The sequence below is a fragment of the Chlamydotis macqueenii genome, chromosome 1 (assembly GCF_036417535.1).
Source record: "Chlamydotis macqueenii isolate bChlMac1 chromosome 1, bChlMac1.mat, whole genome shotgun sequence".
NCBI lineage: Eukaryota > Metazoa > Chordata > Aves > Otidiformes > Otididae > Chlamydotis > Chlamydotis macqueenii.
Genome location: NC_141556.1, coordinates 127,485,643 through 127,500,983, shown reverse-complemented (window position 1 = coordinate 127,500,983; position 15,341 = coordinate 127,485,643). Strand labels below are relative to the sequence as shown.

Here is a 15,341-nt window from a genome sequence, read left to right as displayed (position 1 = left end):
AAGCTGATCTTTGGAATGGTAGCAACTAAAAATGTCCTTTAATACCTTCAAACTTGCTTGCGTGTATCCAGCACCAAATATAGCAGCATTTCTGTGTGGTACTCTACTGTCCCTCAGATGTTGAAATAGAATAAAAGGATGTGTATTTGCTCTGCAGTTCAGAGTACTTTGACAGAATTCAGTTTACTCATGGTTAGATGTAGCATAATTTCCATATCCAAAAATCTCTTTGAAGGTGCAGAAGCAACTGATGGTCAGAGCAGATCTGTAAACAATTTTAAGTATTTAAAGCACAGCAGTGACCCAGCTGGGCTTTTCCTTAAGAACTGAAAGCACTAGAGGATTTATTAAGATTGTAGTGATAGGTGAAACTATTTTTTAAAGAAAAATCAACCTCGATCATACCTTTCCTCTTCTTAAAGGAAGACTAGAATTTGTGTGTGTGTATGGGTGAATATGCACTCATTTGCATGCAGGTTGGCAATACAATTTTAATTTATGGCAGTTGTATTGATTGGACACTGAAAGCATGTTTGTCAGGAAAACAGAGTTGAGAGAGTTTAGATTAAAAAGAAACAAGCTTTTTAATATTAAAAGACAGTCCTCATAAAAGGGAACTAATGAGCTTTGAATTAGAAGGCCTAGGTCTGAAGTAAGGGTGTATGTCTGGTAAAGAAGTATGTCCTAACTGTTTGGGATTTTTTTTTTTCTCTTCAACAGTATTATCTGTGGCCTTACTCAGTTTACAAATAAAAACCACATCGCCTTTGCTGCACTAGAAGCGGTCTGCTTTCAAACACGAGAGGTAAAGGCAAATTGGGTCCTAAACTCATTGTAAATTAGTATAATAGCAGGGACTGTAGCTCTTCAGGAAGTGAGAGAATTTAAAAGGTTTAATGAAGATTAATCATAGCTTTATATTTATTTGAATGCTATTCTCCTCTTATGTGGTGCTAACGTTGAAAAATTGTTCCTGTGAACTTAGCTACAATGATCTGGTTGGGTGGTACATTATTTTGGGGTGTCAATCCTGCTTTTTATCAGCACTTAAAAAAAAGGTGAGCGTGTTTAGTGAATATTTTGAGAGGCAGAACATAGAAACTTTAAAATGACAAGGCCAATGCCATAACTAAAAAGCTGCATTAGCTCTGCAGCATAGGAGACTACGTTTTATATTCTCTGCTGTGATGGAGATGGCTTACGTTGCTTTCGGTACAGAAGAACAAAAATGAGTTAAAGCAAGGCAGCAGCAAACATACTAAGGGAAATCTCGATTCACTTCCAGTCCATGACATTTTGTATTGCCTTAGCTGGCATTCTGCAACAGCAAACCTAAATTCTTACAGAAGAAATGAATCCTCTAACTAAATGAAAGGGGTTGATGTTGGTATGATCTAAGCATTAGAATCTTTATGTCACCATCTTTTATCAATTCATGCTCCCGATGTTTCATACAGATATGAGAGAAAATGAAATTCCTAGACCCCGAAGGGTAACAGTCAAACCTTAATTTGATTGCATGTTTTTAAACTGCCGTTATTTGTACATACTGAGTTTTAAAATAACACCCAGCTAAAACTGTGTGAGCTTGCTGTTTCTGTAGTGACATAGAGTAAGAAATACTCATGTGGAAAAAGACAGCCAGGAATTTCACTCAGGTGTCTGTTTTTGAAGCTGTGCTAACAGCCTCAGAGTCCTCAAAGTTGTGAAGGAACTTGGAAGTAGCCTGTCTCTAATTCTTGTACTAGAAGTCAGAGTAAAGTTAAAGGGAACTAAACAGATAGTCTAGTTTGTTGTCTGCTCCTCTCTTTCCTTGTCCCTCCTCCCATCCATTCCCTCTCATGTGCCAGCTGAATGAACTTTCCAGCAGAAAATTATCCCTCTTTTTGCTGGTCTATTTTTCTGCTGGATTAATGACCTCAGCTGCCTCGCAGAGGAGCGTAGCAAATGTCAGAACGAGAGACAGGGCATGTGGCTGAGTGTAGGAGGGAGGGGAATAAAGCTCTCGAACTGAGTGAGGGTGAAGTTAAGTGTCTGAACAGATCTAATACCTCCTTGTTCTTTAGTCAGTGTGCTTTTATCACAATGATGGGAGTGCCTGATCAGGTCTCTGGACACAGTTAAACGAACAGATTAAGTCCTAGTGACACAGATAAAATATATGTACATTTTTCAAAGATACATTGTTAGTCCTGTCTTATCAGAAACAAAATTATTTTGTTTTAATTCCAGTAGCAATGGAAGTCTTTTGTATCCCTCAGGAAAACCCTCAAATTTCATGTTCATTGAAGTTTTCTCTTGTTTTATTGTGCCCTCTGATCCTTCCAAGTCCCTGTTCCTTGTTATCCAAAAAGCTCCTTCCTTGTGCACACAGATGACACTTGTTACATTTTTTTCTTCTAGAAGGCATTATGGAAAAATAAGCCATTTTTCAGTTCTAAGAGCTGTACAATGCTGTCATTAGACAAAACCTACATACCTGGATACCTCGCTCTTCATCCAGCCTCAGTACAATAGAGATAGCAGCAGCATGATTTGGTTTGTTCCTTCATCCCTTCCTGTTTTCTAGCATTCTTTTCATTTTCTTAATCTCTACTGAGCACATAGTATGCTCCAACATGCTCTTGCAGAGTGGTAAACAAAGTCGGAGCCTCTCAGAGTATGTGTGTGTAAAGCTGAGATTATGAGGCACTGCTGAAGTTCTGAATGGTAGAAAAGGCCAGTGAAATCAGTATACTGTAAAATAATGCATGTGAAGGAAATAAGTGGTGGGGAACAGTACTAGCTTAGTACTGCCAGGGAACTTTGCTGCTGTGCTGTGAATCCTCTTTTCTGTGTTATTTCTAATGTATTGAAGAGTGCAAGCCTATCGACAGATCCTACCACCATGAAAACTGCCCTTTTACTCTTATTTTCTAATTTTTAACTATTATTTATCCTGTGACTGTTTTTAGTTCCTTTAAAGATTTTCTGCTAAGGGACCTTGCTGACTTACTTTCTGGGAACAAGTAGAATCATCTGGCTAACTCGTCTTTATAGAGTTTTACTACCTTACAAACCTACATTTTTTTTGTTCTTTTTTAAAAAACATGTTGACTTTTCCCATTTAGGACTGTATAACTCGGTACTTTGTGATCTACAGAACAGCACAAAATGCATCGTAGTTTTGATCTTTTTTATGATCTACATTGCTTTGTCATTTAAAGCTGAGAAAAGTACACCTCTTATTCAAATAAATTGAAAGATTGCGAAATTGTTCTGCACTAGTTAATGCCTAACTTTGTCAACAAAAATGATGTATTAACCTTAAAAAAATGTAAATAAGATATTTAATTGACTGCTTTTACAAAACCCTATTAAACCCACTATTCCACATTTAATAGGTCCTTGTAGGATAATGCCCTTGTGTTACCTGTAGCTAAAGTTTGAGATAAATCTTACATTTTTAGGAAACCCTCTAAAAAGCATATTGGTAGGTGTCAGTGGATTAAATACTCCACTCTTAGTTAATTATCCCTTGCAAACACTTTAACACTTTTCGTTTATCTTCAGCTGTCCACTGTGCCCAAAAGAAGGAAATATAATTTTACAAAAAAATCACACTAACTGTTTATTTTTGCAGTCTATCTTGTGAAATGTAAAATTCTTTATTTTCAACAACTAATTGAAAATTTTTCAAGAGGCTGCTCTTTCAAAACAGTTCAGTGTTCAGCAGTTCCTTTTGAAGTGTCTTTCAGATTGCCAGTTTGAAAGTTTTAATTTTTCAATTCTTTAATGCATCAAATTAGAGAAGGTATCTAGACAAACTGTAGTCAGCTAAAGGACTCCATTTAGTATTACTTCTTCCTTTGTTAGCTTTGATAAATATTGTAGTTGTCATCAGCTTTTCTTCAAAATTCTTCTCAGGACACATAAGCAACACATAGGCTAGATAAAGAGCATCAGAGGAGAAACATCTCATACAGTAGGTTTTCTGTAATAAATAGAATGCATTTGCTGTACATCATTAAAAAAAAAAAAGGATTGTTGCTGCCTCTGTTTTGCCCTTTTGCTATATAGGGGAGGGGAGTTATCTACTTAACACTCTTGAACAAATACTGACTTAGGAGTGTTTTGCACTCAGAGGATATCAGGGATTTCTCTGCAATTAAATCATAACGTGTATTACTCTTACTTAAGATTTTAGATGCCATAAACAAGGACTGTGGGATACCACTAAATCAGTTACAAGTAGACGGAGGAATGACCAATAACAAAGTCCTCATGCAACTCCAAGCAGACATTCTCTGTATTCCAGTAGGTAAGATGAAATTACAACTCCCATTTTCTTTTTAAAGCTGAAAACAACATTGGTTTACAATGGCTAATGAGAGGAGGTTAGATGGCTTGCTTTGTTGTTGTTGTTGCTGGTCTTTTGCTACTGCTTGAGAATGTTTGAGTATTTTTCAGAATAAGTTTTTACATCTTGCATCCAGTTTTGAGGTTCACTTTCCTAGAGAATCACTGACTTATTTCCTGTGTTGAAATATTATAGCACTATGATGATATTGAACTTTAAAGTTGTTACATCAATTTCTAATTATCTGACAGTTTTAAAATCAGTGAAATTTATGCTCTCCTGTGATATGTTGGCCCTGAGACTCTTGCTCAGAGGTAAATGAGAACTTTGCACTTCCACTGCTTGTGTTTCGCTCTTTCATTTCAGCAAATACCCATTTTTCTGTTCCCTTTGCCTTCACAAACCGTTGGTTTCATTCACAACGTAAAAGAAGACCCACAAAGCACATTGTCCATTCTGTTTACTCCCATAGTAGCAACAAAGGGAACAGAGGTTACAACAAAAGTAGGAATCTTGCAAGCAGTTTTCTTGGCATGGATAATATGAAATAGAAACCCAAATGGTGTTGTTCCTCTCTGAGGCAAGTGAAAGTTTACAATACCATTATTCTGATCCAACAGCAATGCAGCCATTTTGGAAACTGTCATGTAGCACTTCTTTCAGAGAAGCCCCCTAGAATAATAAAAAGGCTTTTTAGCTTTTGAAGGATGTGTTTTAATACACTGAAGTTCTTTAAAGACCTCACTTGAACCCTGGAGCGTTTCAGTGTCAGTGAAAAGGGTCCATTGCTCTGAAGACATATTTTAACACCTGTAGTAGATCCCGAATTGCTGGGTATGGTAAGCTATACATTAACATTCTTAAAGATTCAATGTGTCACTGGGTAGCACGAGGACATTATACATCTTCATCTATAATGAAGAGTGATAATTTGCTGCATAAATGTAATAATCTTGCGTAATACACAGCTTCTAGAAAATAATTTAAAGAAACATTGTGATGTTTCTTAAGCATAAACATGAGACACTTCAGTGGAAAGTTTTTAATTCTAAAGATATTATAGCTTGCCTTTAATAATACGTAATATACAAAACTCATACTATCTGTGCAGATGCATAGTTAGCAGATTAAAGGATATGATCAATAAAATCAGATTTTAAGGGATCCTGTACCTGAAGCAGAGAAGCAGGCAGTTCTAGAGTTCGTGAAACACATTTACCATTGACATCTTGAGGGTGGGAGGATCTTCTATAGCATCTGGGGAAGGCAAAAAAGGTAGTAACTACAGATGTGTAGATCTCTTTTAAGATGTCTTTTCTAAATGTAAGTGCTTTTAATAACACAGGGCGTGGGAACAAGACTGATAACTTAGCCAGTGATCATTGCTTTTAGGAGGGAGAGAGAAGACAAAAAACCCAGTATATTATTAACAGGAATACTCTAAGGAAACTTAATGGTTGAGGTCAGCAGCCCTGCACGTGGTATGAAAATGGGCAATTGCATGATTCCTTCTTTCTTTAAGGAAGTAGTGATCTAAAATATTTCGTAGACTTGGACAACTCAGAGGTGAAGTTAGCCTCATAACCATGTGAATGACAATATAATGAGATTTGCAGTTGGTAAACTTAAAGGAAGCATATAGCAGTTATAGAAAATATATATCGTTCTAGATGTGTGTGTAACTCTGTAATTCTGGTGTCATTAAAGTGACTTCCATTAAAAATCATCATGACTTTCTGTGTGATTTACTTCAGTAAAGCCATCGATGCCTGAAACAACAGCTCTAGGAGCTGCTATGGCAGCAGGAGCTGCAGAAGGAGTGGGAATTTGGAGTCTGAATCCTGGAGATTTGACAGCAGTGACATGTGAACGATTTGAACCACAGATCAACCCAGAGGGTAATACCCTTTCTTATTATCTAAGAACTTGCAAACTTAGTATTTTATGTCCAACAGATCAGATTTTTTTCCTTTGTTGCAGTCTAACATACTGATATAAAAAAAGCTATATATGAATATACTCACAAATATTGAAGATCAACTTTGTAGTGTTTAATTTAGAGAAAAGTGCATTTCAGTTGCTGTTTTGTCCATTTATTGCCTGGTAAGATTGGAAAATGGTTAAAACAGCATAATTCCTCAAGGCTTGGCACTGGGCGTTGCAGTTAGTATCTTCTGATTTATAACAAGTAAAATCAAAGAACTCTTGAAATATTTTTACTGAGAAAGATATCTCCTAAAGCTCCTGTGCATTTGTGAGTTTTCACAGATGTAGAAAGGACAGACTTGACTATTTTTGGGAGACATTTCTTTTAGCTTTAAAAAGCCTACATTAATCATTGGTTTTTAGCTAACTCACTTTTTCATCAGTTCTTAAGTGCTTCTAGAGATGGAAAGTGTGTTCTTGACATAATTAATCCATGTGTAAGACAAATGCATTTTTATCTTTTCATTTATTTCTTAATTTTTGGTATAGAATTTTTTCTCATCATTTGATCATAATTAGTGCAGTAATCCCTACTTCAAGACAGTATTTTCAACACTGAAGGGCTTCTACATGAATAACAATTGGTTAATGTTGTCCTACTTGTAAATCTTCTTAGTGGTGAACAGAAAATTGTTACATTTATTTGTCCCTGCTGTGTGTCACTATGGGGTTTTGGGTTTATTTGTTTGGGGTTTTTTGTATTCAAAACAGCATTTTATAATACTTGTTCTGTGTAGACAAAGTATACTATGCAAAAGAGTGGAAAGCTAATATTGTAGTGTTTGCTTCTTAATATTTGTAATTGTATTCATATGCATTGAGAAGCTTTTCTGTTTGCTGATTTCTCAATTTCAGAAAGTGAATTTCGCTATGCCAGATGGAAGAAAGCTGTGATGAAATCTATGGGCTGGGAGACATCTGAAGCTCCTTCAAATGGTAAATCAAAAATTAATGCAGATCAAGTATTATTAACTAGCCAGTTAGCCCAGGTAGTTAATCTTGAGTTTGGTGACCTTTTCTGTTCATACTGTCTCTGGACTGTTCCAGTGATTTAAAAATTATTACTTAAAACCACTGTGGAAACAAAACCGTAAAATAGATAGATGGGTCTTCCTCTTGAAAGGAGGACACAATGTCTTGTAGGGCTCTAAAAACAGATGACATGAAATCAAGACTAACTGCACGTCTTGCAGAATGCCATTGGTTTACAAAAAAAAAAAAAACTCACCTAGAAGAAGAGATACAGCACAATTCTAAGACAGTGTAGGGATTTCATAAACTTTTTTATACTATAACCTCATGTTGTAAAGGAGAAAACTGTAATCTTATGATTTTTCTTGCTATCTCTTGCCTTTATTATTCACTGTTTAGGAAGGAGGGATTGATAGCCACATCAAAATCTGTTTGACCCACAAGGGCTAAGAGCAAGAAGTTATCATAAAGTGAAGAATTGCATAGACCTACTGTTCGCACACAGAGAATATACAGACACTTTTGAGGGACTAAACAAGAACTTTCTTTTGAAGTGGAGGGCTTTTTCATCTGTCAGGTTTGAATTAAATGAAACCTGCAGTCTTCTATGATCTATAATTTGAATTTATATTTTGACAGTATTTCAGGATAAGTTCTTAGTCTTTAATCATCCTACAACACATCATTTATGGGCCTTATCTTCACTTTGTTTCCCTTTTGTTGGAAAAACTACTAGAATTAAAAGTATTAAGTAAAGAATCCTCAAAATGTAAACTCCCTGCAGAATCCACAGTTGCAGCCTTCAAGGCATATGAAGTCTCTTTACTTTATTCTTGAAAGCTGAAGCTAAAATTTTCCTTTGCTATCTTGTATGTTGGTTTAAGTATTTCATTTAACTCCATCGTTATACAAGCAATTCTCTCAAATCTGTTTGGAAGGGAAACAGGTAACTTAACATGACTAACCAGATTCACTCCAGTATTGTCCGTTATGATTTAGTAGCCTTACATCTAAACTCTCTGTTATGTATCCTAAAATCCTAAGTGCTTGATGCATGTCTTATATATCTTTATTTCCTTTTGAAGCATAGAAAATTCTGCCTTGCAGAAAATAAAAAAAAAAAAAACAACTATGTCTTGTTCTTAACTCATGTGCAAAGTTTATCGAAACTTACTCTCAGTTATTATCTAGTTTAACACTGGGGGGGGGGAACGTTATTTTCCTTAGTTCTTGCTTTGAAACTTTATGTTCTGCCTGCTAAGAATATTTAAGATTGAAAAATACTAGAAATGGGCTCAACCTAGATAGTGCTAACAGTGAAATTTGGATTTAAACTCTTACATTGAGAGCCTATTTTGAATTATTGTGGGAGTTATGCATAGTCTTTTTTAGTTTTTCTGCAGATGTCACTACATTTGTTACTTTTTGCTGTTAATGTGATTTTCAACACATATATTGCAATTTATATATATATATTTCTCTTTTGATTTGCTTGACTGGAAACACCCTCCCCTGGATGACATCAGGTGACACTAGTATCTTCTGTAGTCTGCCCTTGGGTTTTTTTATTATGAGTAGCATGATAATGTTAATCGGAGCAAAGTACGTCTCAGGTTAGTTATTATTTGAACTAGATCACTTTAAGAGCTAGCTACACTAGTTTAAGTGTTGGGTTTTTTGTATTCCGTCTGTTTATTTTTAGCGAAAATGACTGATGCTTTTTATTGTTCATGCACACAAGTATTTGAGGGTGTGAATTAGACATACGGTACCTAAGGGAACCAAGTGAATGCCGTCTCAAATTCATCCTCATGTGCCATGAGATTCATAATTGCACATGAAACTGCGAACTGTCTCCTCCCTTTGTCTAGCTCTGCAGACTCTGCACAGTTTGTAAAAATTATATAGGTTGGAGCAGCCTAGCAGAGTTTTGCATTGCCTGCATTACGGTGTGCATTGCAGTTAGAATAAGGTTCCATGCTTTATTCTTTATTTCTTCTCATAACATTTTAAATTATTTTGAGGATCTTGTTTAAGTAAAGTGAATACTTTTCTTTTGTCCCTGAGAGGCTTCATGTACCCCTTGGAACTATTGTATAGTTACAAATTTTCATCTGCTAAATCTAGAGAATATTCTTTTTGTACTTTGCTCTTGATGGATAAGTGAATTCATTTTGTGTAAAGAGAAGAGACCCTTAAAAGCCTATCTGCAAAACTGGGGAAAGGGACTGTGTGCATATGCAATGAAGATGCATCTTCAACCTATTAATATATGTTTTGTTTTAAAAGAAAGTTCTTAGTATGGGTGATGATGTTAGTTACTTATGCCAGAAGTAAGACCTTTCATTAAGATATTATTGTGGTAAGAAAAAGAAGTTTATATGGTGATGTCATTTGTTCTTTGCTGCCTAATTCCATTCTGAAGAAAATATTTTACAGTATAGCCATTATTGCTGCTTAGTAAGCTTTTGGGGGGTGGTTGTTCAGTTTTTTTTTTTTTTTTCTTTTTATTTTGATGGTATGAGGGGCGGAGTGTTAATTAAACAGACAGTCGAGGACTCTAGCATGCTCCTGTGGTTATGTGTTTGTATTTTGTTTCTATTCATTCAGCCTGAATTAACTATTCAATTGTAATTTTCCTTGCATGGAAGAGACTGAGCTTCTAGGAGAACTAAAATCAAACTAAACAAATGCTAGGCAAAAATCAAACTGAACAAATGAATTGACATTGATTTACTAACTCTGGAATGTATCTGTGAATGAGAACAATCATCTTGATTATGAAGAATAAAATAAAAACAACTGTGAAGAAGTGGGTAAATTTTTAACAAGCTGAACTAAGCAACTTGAATATTAATTCCAGGTCAGATTCTTCACCACATGGGGGATACCTAAAATAATATGAAGAACAATGTTAAGTGGGCAGATAAGCAACTTCAATTCTGGGTTTATTGCTTTTTAAAAACAACTAATCAGTAACCTGCATATAAATATCTAAACTTGCACTGCTGGAACTCATGAAAAATGTTTTTTTTCTCCCTTCCTTAAGCTTGTCAGTGGCTTTCTGACCCACAAGTGGAAAACAAACTCATGTTAACTTGCTCTGGCCTTCAGAACCCATTTTGCCCTTGTTTTCATATATCAGTAATTATTGATATAGTTACTGTTACTATATATAAAGTTACTATATACATCAATATAGTTACTATATTTGCCAATATATTGGTAAATTATTTGCATGGTAAGCTTGAGGACAGGAGAAGTTGCAAGAAATTTCCAGCTCTTATTTTTCTTAAAATGATGATATCTAGAAAGGAATAATATCAGTGAAGGTATGTACACGTCATCATTCTGCTCAGCTGTGTGTTAGGGTAGAATGCAATATAGAGAATTTGTATTGCTGATTGGAGCAGGGCTCCTTCCCATTAGGCATTTACTCTGGTAAATATCGTTTTGCTTTTAAAAACCGGAACTATCTGACCGGACTTTCCTTCTAACTTCAGTACAGGAACTCCACTAATTAATTTGTTACATTTTATCTTTTAATGAAACACTGGAACTCCAACACAGTCATCAGTACTGTAGGTTTGAGGACTGAATCTACTGAGGATTGAATTCATCCTTCATGTGCTGAAACAGCTGTAAGTCTTGCATGGCAGCAGTGCTGTTGTTGAACATGTCTCTGTAGGGCAGGGCCATGATTTTACAACTACTGAAATGCAAAGGAAAAATCTGCACTGGCAGAACAGAGAACACTAACATGGCAAAAATCCATTTACAGAACTGCTAAACTAACTGCCTTTTCATGCAGCACCTGATGACTGAATATGACGAACAATACTGTATTTCATATAATTTAATAATTTCATCAAAATCAGGTCAATTACTTGTACTTTATTTTATGATCTTCATTCTTCTTCTCTCCCAGAGGAGAAAGGGCCAATATTTTGTTTTATTTCACTATTAAAGCAAGTTGTATGTAGCGACTGGAGTCCTTATGCTGAAGTTCTGTTCAGTTCTTCACACTAGTTTTGGAAATGGTCATCTTAGAGATTTCAACATATTCTGTAGCTGTACTTTTTTTGCGGGGATGGGAGTTAACCGAAAGTGATACTATGTTTTATTAGACTAAGATTTTTAAAAATGCCTTTGCATGCTTAAATTGTTACCTCTCAAGTGAGGTGTAAGTGAGGATTTGCTATGTATGGGACCTTACGTGACATCTGGGTTATAAAGGTCTTTCTTTGACTTAATTCTCACAGAGTAAGGTGTCAGTGGTGATAGTAATACTATATTCTTCCTGCTTAAATACCCTTTGGGGTTTTGTTTTTAAGATTCTGTTTTTCTTTTTTAGTTTTTTGTGCTGTGATAGTTGTGCCAAATTGCATACTAATTTACATATAGGGATAGCTATGCAGTTCTACACATCTGTTGCAATAATATTTCCCAAATTTTTGAAAGCTGAGCTCATATTCAGAAAAAAAATAAAGTACCTTCCTTCAGTTCTTCTACTTGTTAAAAATTTACCCATCTTAATAATGTGTTCTCTTCTATCCTACTGTATGCACATCCCACACACTTAAGTGGTGGCTTATCTGGTGTCACAAGATACATCTAATTTATAATTGCATTAACTGGAAACAAAAGATGGTTGTACTGAATTCCTCCTATAGCTCAGCTGTGGTAGTTCTATAGAGTTCTATTATCTCTGCAGTTCTGTAAAGTGTTGTTAATGTTTTAGAGTAAATTCTATGTTACTAACACATATTCTTTCATATTTAAGGTACTGGTAAGTGAGACTACTTAATGGACTCTCTGGATGCAGCTGACTTTTTTGTTTCATTTTCTTTTATTGCCTGAAGAGATTCCACCACCGATGTGATTATACTACTTGTGTGTCTCAATCCATTCATGAATTCATCTGTTGCCAGTCCCTGAGTAACCTCCCAGTGGTGCACTGAAACTTAACTCTTCAGGCCTTCATTACTCTGCTCCCTTCCCCATCAACTCCAACTACACTGGAGGCCTTTGCGTGGACTATCTGATGTCATCCTCTGAAATTTCACAGGTCCTAGCTTTGTTTGAGAAAGTTGGTATAAAAATACCCTGCAACTTCTGAGGTAACGTCAGATGTTTAGCTGTCCTTTTCAGGGCTTTGGTAGTTAACGATGCACTGTAGAACTTTGTAAGCATCGTACAATTCTTCCAGCTGCTGTGAATTACCTTTCATCTGTCTGTGGTTGCCAAAGATGTTTTATTGCAGTGGCCACTGCTCTGAAAGAACTTTAATGGTACAAACCTTCTAAACACTAGCTTAAAATTTACTATCAGTAGCACACATTGCCGCTGGTTTAGCAATGAAGAGGTTGCTGATAGGGTTCACAGAGTGGACCATGTTGAAATGTTCACTCACAAAGTTTAAAGTTTGGTTTGACTTCTGCTGTGTGTAGTCAGTTCGCCCATTATGAATATTTAAGACACTGAGTCCTGTAACTACCTTTAAAGAGGTAGGAGTAAACAGATATTTCGGTTAAGGTAATGTTTCATGTTCTTGTGCTTTTGTGTTAGTTTGGAAAGACAAATTTGATACAGCATGCTATTGACAGGGCAGCTTCTTGGTCCTCGGCAACTGATACCTTTTAAAACTACTCTGTACAATGCACTTTTCTTTACCAATACTGCATATATTCTCTCATCCTGCTTAAGGATATTTCAGTGACTATTTGTTAAACTTTTGAAAGTTGAAGGTAACTTACTTTTCCTTAAAGAGGGTCCACTCCAAATTAAATATCAGTGCTTTTGTTCATCATCTAATTTAGTATATCTCAGGGACAAAAATTTCCCTTTCAGTTTCCATATCCACAGTTTTAACAGCGAGTTGTCACAAAATATGCTGGGACAACCCAAAACTCTGGCTTGGAAGAGTAAGCACTTGGCACCTAGAACAGGCCACTGGAATTCACAGGCAACATGTGTGACAACTGAGTTGCATCCTCTTTGAAACTTTTTGTCCTCCACAGGTAAAGGAGTGAGGCAACAATCTTATCTTCAGCTTTGCTGTTTGTACCAACTGCATGACAAATGGCAACCTTATTGGTTAGCTCAGAGAAAAAGTGTTCTTGTATAGTGTCATTAGATCAGTATAGAATGCTAGCGAGATCAAATATGGGAACAACATGAAGAATTTCAAAGCTGTGTTTAAATGCACTAGGAGTTAAAGGGAGCAGGATTTTTGTGTGTGTTTGTTCTTGAAGATTTTGGTCTTTAAAGAAATAGTCTTTAAGCAAAGTTTGTTTTTCCTTGTTAAACTGTGGTTAGAGGCTTATTTAAAAAAAATGTTAAATATGTGTATGTCTGAAGCAATGGATTGCACAGAAGTTCAGATCTGTACAATATGTTGAATATCAAATGCATATTAATTGCCTTTTTACTGTCAAGTGCAATGACCTTTAAAAATGTGACTTTTAATTAAGAAGTTGGAGAAGGAACATTTTTTGTCCTGAGGTTGCGTGTATAAATTCAACAGAGGGGATTTTTGTGCACAGGTGAAAATATAACAACATTGTTCAAATCCCCTATCTCAAATGTGAGGTGTGACAACTAACATTTCTGAGTTTTCCAGTTTGTACTGGAGAGGTGAAGAAAGAGTGAAAAGTGAACATGAACCCATAGAAAAATCTTTGTACTTCTTACCTTTACTCGGAGCTGTTGCTGATCCCACCTGTCCCCAAGGAACAGGAGTAACAGCGGCCTTTGGAGGACACAGAGCAAGGGCAGCACACACCTCGAACACTGGACTTCTGAGTATGACTGCTTGCCAAAAACACTGACGTACTGAACCTGAGAACGATTCATGTTGAAGTGTTGCCTTTGCCAGTGATGTATGTGGCGGGGGGAAGGGTAGCACATAATACGTAGGAGAGGGATTTTTTGCTGCTTTTCTGACTTATCTTTTGAACACAATTCCTATTACTTGTTCACTGAGTAAAAATCATTATTTTATTTTCAATTGCTGTTGCAAATATTTTTTAAGAATTTCACACCACTGTTAACTTTCTACGAACTTAGTTGAAATATATTGTAAACTGTGTGTTGGGGGGGAGGGGGACAAACTGTTGAAAGTTTGCTTTTTTGTGAAGCTGTGATTTATTTTTTTCTATAAATTACCAGATTTATAAATTCTTACTTGAGAAATGCATTAATTTGGTATTAAAACACCATAAGTAAATTGATGTAAGCTGTCAGTTTATTCTTGCACATTATCTTTCAGATGCATTTTCATTTGTGTTTTTTACATGAGGCATTAGTATACACTGATGCATATTAAATAACAGAGCACCCTCTTTAAGTAGCACCGGCACGTGCTTTAACTTGCTCAAATATACGGATCAAATACATGCACTACTGTGCTGTGCTTTTCAGTCACCTATTCAGTTTCAGGGTCTGGATTACAAATTACATTTGCTCAAGTCCCTCCATATTCAGGAAGAAGCAGGAAAACACAAGTAAAACAACGAAAAGGAGCACGGTTGTAATACAGGTTTGATGTGAATGTCTTGAACAACATTGCTTGGTGGGGCCGATAGGCCAGACAGTTTTTGCTCTTATACCATGGTCTGGTCATTGCTACAGATTAAAAAGCTGTTACGAGTTGCTGGAAGAAATGTCCATGGAATAGGAAACATTGATGGGGGCACTAGCCAGAAGCGTAAGGTATTTCTGGGGGTATGTGTATATGTGGAGGCACATGTGTGGAGTGTTCCTGCCAGATTCTCGTTTGTTCTGCCTCTGTGTAGCTCCCAGTTGTATTCTACACATTCAGTGCTGCATAGTTATACCAAGGATATAGTCTTCATCCATAGAGTTTACAAGTCTTCCGTCACCTATATCGAAATCAGTTGTGTGACTCAAATAAAAAGGCATTTAAATATCATATCAGCACAGAAACCTTAGGTAACATGTTATTACTCAATATCAGACGTCTTCCTCTGCTCGTCAGACTCTAATGTCTTTCTTTCACACGGCAAAATTGCAGTCTTGCCCT

At 36.1% G+C, this 15,341-nt stretch overlaps 1 protein-coding gene across 3 annotated transcripts in view; it reads left to right on the top strand.

Annotated features, from left to right (window-relative positions):
• Positions 1-14,541, top strand: part of GK (glycerol kinase) — a 35,405-nt gene extending 20,864 nt beyond the window's left edge. Inside the window, exons 15-21 of one of the 3 annotated variants that reach the window (XM_086766816.1) lie at positions 721-805; positions 4,180-4,300; positions 6,094-6,237; positions 7,181-7,261; positions 8,824-8,910; positions 10,868-10,938; positions 12,081-14,541. In XM_086766816.1, coding sequence (XP_086622942.1) covers positions 721-805; positions 4,180-4,300; positions 6,094-6,237; positions 7,181-7,261; positions 8,824-8,910; positions 10,868-10,911 — 562 coding nt within the window. In that variant the 3' untranslated portion in view covers positions 10,912-10,938; positions 12,081-14,541. The other 2 variants (XM_086766824.1, XM_086766834.1) reach the window with 2 other exon arrangements.
• The last annotated feature ends 800 nt before the right edge of the window (positions 14,542-15,341 follow it).